Source organism: Siphateles boraxobius, unplaced genomic scaffold (genome assembly GCF_051911475.1).
Source record: "Siphateles boraxobius isolate OS27281-9 unplaced genomic scaffold, OSU_SipBor_1 143, whole genome shotgun sequence".
NCBI lineage: Eukaryota > Metazoa > Chordata > Actinopteri > Cypriniformes > Leuciscidae > Siphateles > Siphateles boraxobius.
Genome location: NW_027508748.1, coordinates 387,501 through 397,500, shown reverse-complemented (window position 1 = coordinate 397,500; position 10,000 = coordinate 387,501). Strand labels below are relative to the sequence as shown.

Sequence of the window (10,000 nt, the reverse complement as noted above, 5' to 3'; positions counted from 1 at the left end):
GTGTGCGCGCATATCCACACCACAAATTTATTTTTATTTATTTATTTACTCAATATTGCTGTTGATATGTGCTGTTTGTGTGTGTAAAACAGACTTAACACACACTCTGACGGATAGTGTTAGTTCTGAAGTGTGAGTGTGTGAAGTTATTCTGTCAACTACTTTAAAAAGCACATCATTGTTGCAGAAATTGATACCAGCCAATTACACAAATGCATATTTTCTCATTTCTGTCTTCCAAACTAAATTACAATATTACGTTGAGTAAAGCGAACACAATAAAACCACTCTGACAAACATACCTTACAATCTTTATTTTGCAGATAAAAAAAACCTTCCTAAGAGATATTCATTGAGAAGTATTTATGTGACAACTTGCCCCAGTGCGTCAGACACTATAGCACACGCGCGTGTGTGTGCGCGAGCGCATATCCACACCACAAATTATTTATTTATTTACCATCATTGTTGCACAAATTGATACCGGCCAATTTCACAAATCTTATTTTCTAAAACTAAATTACAATATCACGTTGTTCCTGTTGAGTTAAGCGAACACAATAAAACCACAACGACAAACATACATCCCTTACAATCTTTATGGTGCAGATAAAGAAACAAACCCATCATAAAAAGTAAAGAAAGAAATAAGAAAGAAAGAAATCATAAAAATGAAAAAAATAAAAAACCTTGCTAAGAGACATTCATTGAAAATAAATTATGTGACAACTTGCCCCAGTGCGTCAGACACTATAGCGCGCGCGCGCGTGTGTGTTTGTGCGCGCGCGTCGTGTCTCCGTGCGCCCCTGCTGTTGGATGTGAGCTGCTGTTGTGTGCGTTTTCTCTCTCATGGAGGTTTTTCAGGAACTAACAGGAAAGCAGGAGAGACTCTGAAACTTTAAACGCTCGAGCGGTGTCTGCGTGCGGCTGACGCGCGGCCCCTGCGCCGCGTTAATTCGCAGTCGATCCGGGAGTGTGTGTTTTTTGAGGATACCGTGATTCCGTGATGGCCGGAGCGAGTGTGTGGTATCACCGGGATCTGAGTCGCGCCGCTGCGGAGGAGTTGCTCGCGCGAGCCGGGCGCGATGGGAGTTTCCTGGTGCGGGACAGCGAGAGCGTCAACGGCGCGTACGCGTTATGCGTGCTGTAAGACTCATGCTTTACTATTACACTTACGTTATTTATCCATAACACACTATATTTAGTTGTTTGTTAACTTTCTTGCTTTCTTTCTTTCTTGCTTTCACACCCTGTCTACGCTAAAAGCGAGCGACGCGTCTTTATAACAGGAGCGTTGTAGTCTTACATCTGCCTGTAAATTAATGCACGCGCAACAGATTGTTTTATAAAGTTATATTTTGGAGTTTAGACTTTTTAAAAGTTGCTTAGTGTCCACTATTATTAGTCTAACTCAAGCTTTGTTATTGTTTTATAATGTGTGTCGTCATAGTTTAATTTGGTCGTAAAGCAAAGCGGTGTGCGGGTTTATGTAGGCTACTGTAAATTTCACTTCAATGTACTAGTTTAAAATCCAAACACTTAAGTTGGCACGCGGGAGCCGCATAGGTCACGTGACCAGTCTGCCCTCCACCTCATCATGCATAAAAATAACTACATGCAGCACTATGAGCAACAGGCCAGTAGCATGGTGTTATTCTCTCCCGTGGTCATGGAAAACACTTTCTGGAATGGTTCTGCAGGCGTGGAAAAGCCTTAGAAATGCATGCATTTCTTGTAATGCTTTTTTGGTTAAACTCTGTTCTAAAACATTGCATTCCTAGAAATGTACTCGTGTTTGGAGTGAAACTTGATGTCTTAATGTCTTAAAGTGATTTGATGCTTTGGTTAAACCAGTGTCCAAATGATTTATTTTGACCATGCAAAACATTCTCAGTTTATTTTATTTTTTTAAAAATCTGTATGCAATAACAAAGCACTGTGAAGGTCAATGGCAGAGAAAAGACAACTCAATCTCAGGAGAAAACTTAAGTGTTTTGCAAGGTGCCGATTGCGATTTGTATGGAAATGTAAGATTCTTAGAAAAACAAACATGAAGTTGCACCACTTTCCTGACCGTCAACGGTGTGCAAGTAGATTCTACGAAACCGTACAAATTAGTTTTTCTAATTCGTATGAATTCGTTCAAACACGTAAAATAAGCATGAAACACAAGCATTAATAAGCAATAAAAAATAAGCACGAAGGCACACCACTAAGTTAACCTAACCGTCAGCTGGGTGCAAGCAGATCGTACGAAAACGTGGCAAATTTGTATGAATTCGTACCATGTGATTTTTATGAAAATGTATGAGTTTTCGAAAAACATGCAAGCATCAAGGTGCACTACTAAACCTAACCGTCATTGGGACGAAAGCTGATTATACAAAATTGATTAATGAGATTTGAATTCGTACAATGTGATTTGTGTGAAAATGTACAAATTTTCGAAAAACATAAGGTGTACCACCAAAAACAGTCAGTTGGGCGCAAGCAGATTGTATGAAGAAATCCGAATGAGATTGGCTAATTCATATGAATTCGTACAATGTTATTTTTACGAAAACGTACGATTTTTAAAAAACGCGTAAGCATGAAGGTTCACCATTAATCTAACGGTCTTTGGGACAAAAGCAGATTGTACGAAAACATACGAATGAGATTAGCTAATTCTTATGATTTTGTACGACGTGATGTGTATGAAAACATACGATTTTTTGAAAAAAGTAGGCCTACGCATGATCGGTTCATGCTTAAAACTAACCGTCAGTAGGGCACAGGTGGATCGTACGAAAATGTGCGAATGAGATTGTAGCCTACGAATTATATGAATAAGCCAACAATTTGGCAAACCGTAAACAATGAAAAATTGCCATGAGATTTTGTTGGAAATTCAGAGAATCCAGTATCTGAATCCATAACGCTGATGCATTTCAAGGAAATTCATGTTTTTTTCCCTTTCTATTTAATTCAAATTCAATTCATGTGTAGCTCTGTGGATATTTCCATCTAAACACACTGCGGTCATTAACAGCCTGTTTTTGAGGTTCTTTGGTGGATCGTAGTGTCAGGGATCCTCCTCTTATCATCTTGTGGCTGAGTTGATTCCTCGGAGATGAATAAAGTTCTTGACGTTTGATAGTTCTTAGTGTTTTCTTCAGATAACGTTTTCCCTCAGAACTTTGGCTAATGTTCTGGCAACGTTATAAACAAACGTTCTTCCAGTACTGTGTACTTTCGTTCAAAGTTGTCTGGTTTTTAAAGGTTTAGTTCACATTAGCTCACTTCATTAATCGTGGACGTGCAAGAAGAGCATTTGTGCTTAAAAAGTTGGCTATATAAATATTTAGTTTTGTTATAAAACGGCCGATGGTTTGTCTAGATAAGACTCTTATTCCTTGACCTTCAACCTGTTGGACTCCATTGATGTCACTATATGGAGAAAAATTCTGCAATGTTTTCCTCAAAAACCTAATTATTTTTCGACTGAAGAAAGAAAGACGTGAAGATCTTAGATGACGTGGAGGAGAGTAAATTACCAGGAAACTTTAATTCTGAAGTGAACTACTCCATTAATAATGTTCTCAAAACGTTAGCACAAAAACCTTATTTATGCATTGTTTATGCAACATTGTTCTGAAAGGTTTTAGTTGGACGTTCATCTAACGTTTTTTAAGTGTTACTACTTGTTTCAGAACGTTCAGAGAACATTCAAAAGTAACATTCCCATAATATTTGACGAATAAAAAGACGTTTTTAAAGTATTTAAAAAAAGGGTGACATTTAGAAATAATGGGAACATTAGCAAAACGTTCTTGGAACATATTGTCGTCAGCTGTATAGAAGCTAGCTCATATTTTTCTTCAGAGCCTGTTGATTGATTGTTTTGGTTTTGAAATGCAGTCGGTGAAATCGGGGGGGTGTTTTTACGCGTCAGAACACGCTCACATTTCTGACGGCGCTGTTGGCGGTTCACCAAAGGGATTGAGCTGTTCCTCACACACACACTGGGATACTCAAGCCAGAACAGGTTTCTGTGTGTGTGTGGGTGTGTGTGGACTGGCACAACAGATGAACTATTTTAAGCAGTTGGTGCTGCTCTAATACCAGCTGTGAAAAACTGAATGAGTCTTTTTTGCCAAGACTTGCTTATTTACTACTCGAATGTTTTGATTTCCAGTGTTGCCTTTTCTTGGCTTTCCTCTTATCTCTCTGATAGACAGTCAGTTTTACATTTTAATAGAGGATTATTATCTTCTACTGCCGCCCTGAAGCAAGGTGTCCCTCAGGGTTCGGTTCTTGGTCCGTTATTATTCCTCATCTACATACTACTTAGGTCAGATTTTACATAAAAATGGTTTTAAACGTCATTTCTACGCAAATCTATCTGTAAGCCTGCTCTATCCACTCAACATTTCTGCTTGTGTGAATGAAATAAAAAAGTAGTCCAACTTAGGGATGCCCGATATCACCATATCAGTATCGGCCGATAAATGATCATTTTTAATGTTACTGTTATCAGCCTGATAAGAAAATGTGAATATTCAAGCCAATAAATAATGTATTATTTCCTTCAGCTGAGACTCTTTAAATGCGCACTGTTCAACATGATGATTTGGAATTACTTGAAATATGATTGGAATAATAAAACAAAAAGGAAAATACAGTCAAGTCTGTCATATGGGCTACATAAAATTATAATGAGAAAATTATATTTGTGTGTTTGGGACATGGCTATTAATGGTGAGACTTTTGTGTTTGTAATCAGGCTCTCAAAAATTATATCAAAAATTTGGATGTAGATTTATCGGCCAATATATCGGTTAGCGGCTTTCAAAATATAAATAATTATCGGTTATCGGTATCGGCCAAAATGTTCATATCAGTGCATCCCTAGTCCAGCTCCGACGTTCTGAAACTAAACATGGACAAAAAAACTTAGATTATCATCGCTGGATCTCCTTCACTTACCAAATTCACAAAATCTAGGTGTTATTTTTGATTTGAGGAATGGTTTATGTCTGAAGCAAACACTCGCTCAGCTGGATCACTATCAGCTCTAGTTCTAGTGAGGATTGACTTAAACTGCACTATCACCATCACTGTCATACAAGTGATGTTTTCACAGGAAATATGAGCATTATTTGGAACGTTCATTTCTTACTTTCATATCTTTTCTTTCATGATGGTTTTTGGAAAGTTTGTGTTTGTGATAAGACATATTCAGCCTGATCGTACCCAGTGTTATTTGAGATACTATTATAGTTTTATTAATATTTTAAATGTGTTTTTATTTTTGAAATTTAGATGCAATTTTAGTAATTTAATTCAATTGTGTTTTTGCCATTATTATCAGCTTTTTTTAATGTCTTTGTAGTTTTTATAAATTTGTATTCAGTTTTAGTTATTTTAGCATATCATGTTAAACCAAGTGAGAATATACATATATGTGTGTGTGTGTGTGTGTTTTTTTATATAAATATACTCTTAATTCATTTTATAATTACCATATATCTCTTTTAATTTCTTTTATAACTGTTTTAATTTTCCTTGCTTTTATTTTGTGATCATTTTAATTCCTTTGAATTGCCATTGTGTATGAAATGTGCTATATAAATAAATTTGCCTTGCCTATATATATATATATATATATATATATATACAGTGTATATATATATATACAGTGTATATATATATATATATATATATATATATATATATATATATATATGATTTGACAGCACTATTATATACTATGCTATAACATTATATTATATTATATTATATTATATTATATTATATTATATTATATTATATTATATTATATTAGTAGTGCTATCAAATCAATTAATCATATCTAACGCATATATAAATATATATAATACTAATAATATGACATGGTATATTTTAACATAATATAAAAATGCAGTCTATTTAAACCCACAAACCTTTATTTTATATGAAGGAAGACTTTTGACTATCTTTGTGTACTTTATAACAGTGTTTTTTATGTTCTTTGGTCAAATATGATCCAAAACCACGATCAGAGCATTAATCAATAATGGCGACAGGCCTAATAATAGCGAAGCTTTAGTTTTAGCCACTATAATAACCCTGATGGTATCTCAGTGTTAAACTTCACTCGTCCTGCTGTGTGTGTGTGTGTGCGTGTGTGTGTGTGTGTGTGTGTGTGTGTGTTGTGCTGTGCTCCAGATTGGAATGATTCCTCAAGTTGTGTGTCTTGTGTAGATGTTGATGTTGAGTTTTGCACGATCAGAAAACCTGGTTAACCCTCTCTGTCTGCTGTGAGTGTATAAATAGTCTGAGGAGGATCTGAGTGTGTTCAGTCGAGTCTTGTGTGTCTTGAGTTTTGGCATCCAGTGGCGTTTTCCGTCGTTTGGGTTTGGGAGTCGTAAAGTCTCTTCCTCAGGCGTCTAGGAAACATTAGAGGAGTGTTTAACAGATCCAGGAGTTCAGCGTCACAACATCACATTAATCCATTGAATCAAGAAAACGCAGTTTCACACAAATTAATAGTACTGTAATGTGGAAATATATTTAAATTGAAATTAGTGCTGGACAGCGATTAATCACATCCAAAATAAAAGTTTGTGTTTACATAAAATATGTGTGTGTATAATTATTTTGTATATATAAATACACACACATGCATGTATATATTTAAGAAATATTTGCATGTATGCACTGAATGTGTGTATATGTATATATATATATTTAAATATAAATATATAAATATTTTATATAAAAATAAAATTTTCTTAAATATATACATGCGTGTGTGTATGTATTTATATACTAAATAATTATACACATTGCACACACATTATGTAAACAAACTTTTACTAAATAATAGTTATGTGAACATCATGGATGTATTTGTTGTTGATTCTCCCAGTTTTTTCTGTAAATCTGGGAAATGAATGTTTTCATCTTCGTTCACATCAGTTTTATAACACAATGAATCCAGTGTTTTTGAGTTTGTGTGTTTGTGGTTTGCATCCTTTGAAGTATGTCACATGTTTGCATGAACAGGAAGTGACCTGGACACGTGTGTGTGTGTGTGTGTGTGTGTGTGTGTGTGTGTGTGTGTGTGTGTGTGTGGTTGACCACAGTGAGGTTGGTACTGAACACATTTGAATGGATGAATGAATATTCACTTGTGTTTTTGCAGGTCTGTTGATCAGTGTGTTCACAGACCGTTTAATGTGTGTCGGTGTGTTTTAACCCTACACACACTCTTCAAGCAGTTTCAGCAGGTTTGAGTTCAGATTAAATCAAGTGCATTACTGTGAAAACAATGTTTTTTTACACTTCCGGGTCAAAAATGACCGGCCTACAAAAATACTCTTGGATTTTAAGGAAGAGCAAATATTATTAGCTTAACATGAAAACCATTTAGTCTATGCGAGATCTTCAGTTAAACCCTGAAGTGTGTGTGTGTGTGTGTGTGTGTGTGTGTGTGTGTGTGTGTGTGTGTGTGTGTGTGTGTGTGTGTGTGTGTGTGTGTGTTTTTGATGAGACCTTTAAGCTTTCACCAGCTCCAACTAAAATTATCCAGGGAGTCGACAGGCCTTTTCTGTCTGTGGACACACACACACACACACACACACACACACACACACACACACACACACACACACACACACACACACACACACTTCAGTTTGGTGTTTCCTCATGTTTTCTGTCTGCTCATCTCATCTGTCTATAAAAACGCGCAGTAGAACAGGGAAGTGTTACGAGAATCTGGACTGGTGATTCTCAAGGCAAATTTATTTGTTTAATGTTTTTCATTGTTTCAAAGCAGCGTTTACAGAAAATCATGATGTTAATGGTCATATTATATTAATATCTTGATGCAGTGTTGCATGTAGCAGATTAGAGCTGTGCAATAATGTAGATTTCAATAATGTATTAGTAAATGTTGAGGTGAACATTAAATAAGATTAATAAATGCTTTTAGAAGTATTTTGATCAGTAAGTCAACTAATATTTTGACAATAACTTGTTTTTCTTGCGAACTAAATAATAGCATACTAGGAATGTTCTTTTTTTGCCACCATAAAAGTGCAATTATTTTTAAATAACCTAAAAATAACTTTAGGATTAGGTTATTATTATTTATAAACATGTGAACAAACCTTCCAATTAAAACGCTGCAGATGTTTTTGTGTAATAATGACCTACAGTATACAGAGCTCTGAAATAACTTTAATACAATATTTAACAAAATGTAGAAATGAGATCAATCAAAACTGGTAATAATGATCAGATAAATCCAACTTTATAGCTCAAATATTAAGCCTGGGTTAAGAAAAGTGTGAAGAATAGTGTGAAGAGCACAGAAATCATAAATTCATACACTGTAAAAAAATGAATCATGGGTCTTATTTTCATTAAGAAAATGAAGGTGATAATTAAAAATATTGTGTATATTTTATTAAGAAAATTGTGGTCCAGTGTTGTATAGAAAATATTGAGAACACTTCACTAATAAAACCAAGAGATACATTTCCTGAAAGTGTTTTAAGGAAAGATTCACATTTTTGAGGCTTGAGGAACAAATTAAGCTGATAAAATGAAGGCTACATATTTATTTTAAGAGAATTAGTTCAATTATGTGGTTTTATTTAGAGACACCGTTGTTAGTTCCCAGCATGCTTTGCACATGAATGGAAATGGAGAGTAAATATTGAAATTAAGTGTTATTTTCTGTGTTTTTGAGTAAAGGGAAACATCTGTTAAAGCAGCACTATGGAGCTTTTGCTCTCGGGTCCCCCTACAGTTGGGAAACAGTATTGTCTTCTATTACGGTCGTAAAATCTGTCGTGGTTACACCAGGGGATACACGTGTGCATTTGTTGACAAGCCGATACCGCCTTGAGTTCTCGCGGGCAGACCGCCAGCGTTGTGTGTGAAATGTCTTCATCCCAGGTACATTGGCATATATTTCAGCATGTCATTTGAATATAATTTCATGGGTTTTATTTTTTTTTCAAACAGCAAAAGATCGCGTAGCTCACGTTTACAAGCCAACATTATAGTAGCTTATTGTCCACTGTTTTACTCCACTGTTTGTCCACTGTTTTACATAACGGATATGCTAATTCAATTAAATGTTTGAGTGGTAGGTAATAGCCATATATCGTTAATATTATAATATCAAGCTACCATAGATGAATCTGGAAATTTGAAAAATCGATTTGCATTATAGCCTGAGGCAAGACACTTTCACCAGAAAAATAAATAAACAAATATTACTATCATGAAGATAAATGGAGGACCAGATAGATTCCGTAACATGGCCAGGCAGACAACAAATTAGAAAAAATAGAGATAGTATGCAAGCAATATATTTACTAGTCCAACAGCATGACGGCCAGGTCAGCATCGCCCCCAAGCTCACGCCCGCAAGCTAACGCTGGACCAATACTGATCCTCCTCCGGCCTTTTATTTTGTCACTCTCCCTCTTTCTCTTTCTAGTCTCCTCCGACAAAACCTTTGCCTTCTTCGTTTTAGTTGTTGCTCCAGCCATGACAACATACAGACGGCAAACATACGCTAGTTGGGCTCTCACGTCAGAATTTGGGGAAGTGGGGGAAGTGACGTATGCCGTAAAGCAGTCGGATTTTATAGTTCTTTTTGTGCTCGGGTTACTACCCGAACCCCGAAGTTACATAGTGCCAGTAAAAGCGATACAGACACTGTCAGGCTATGGCAGACGTGTCATTCAACCTATTGTAAGTCAATGAACCATCACAAGGGTCTTGGACATATACACTCACCTAAAGGATTATTAGGAACACCATACTAATACTGTGTTTGACCCCCTTTCGCCTTCAGAACTGCCTTAATTCTACGTGGCATTGATTCAACAAGGTGCTGAAAGCATTCTTTAGAAATGTTGGCCCGTATTGATAGGATAGCATCTTGCAGTTGATGGAGATTTGTGGGATGCACATCCAGGGCACGAAGCTCCCG

The 10,000-nt window shown here is 36.0% G+C and overlaps 1 protein-coding gene across 2 annotated transcripts in view; it reads left to right on the top strand.

The window, feature by feature from the left end:
* The first annotated feature begins 782 nt into the window (after positions 1-782).
* Positions 783-10,000, top strand: part of inppl1a (inositol polyphosphate phosphatase-like 1a) — a 51,028-nt gene continuing 41,810 nt past the window's right edge. Inside the window, exon 1 of one of the 2 annotated variants that reach the window (XM_077230358.1) lies at positions 783-1,146. In XM_077230358.1, coding sequence (XP_077086473.1) covers positions 1,007-1,146 — 140 coding nt within the window. In that variant the 5' untranslated portion in view covers positions 783-1,006. The remainder of the gene's footprint in view (positions 1,147-10,000) is intronic. The other variant, XM_077230359.1, reaches the window with a different exon arrangement.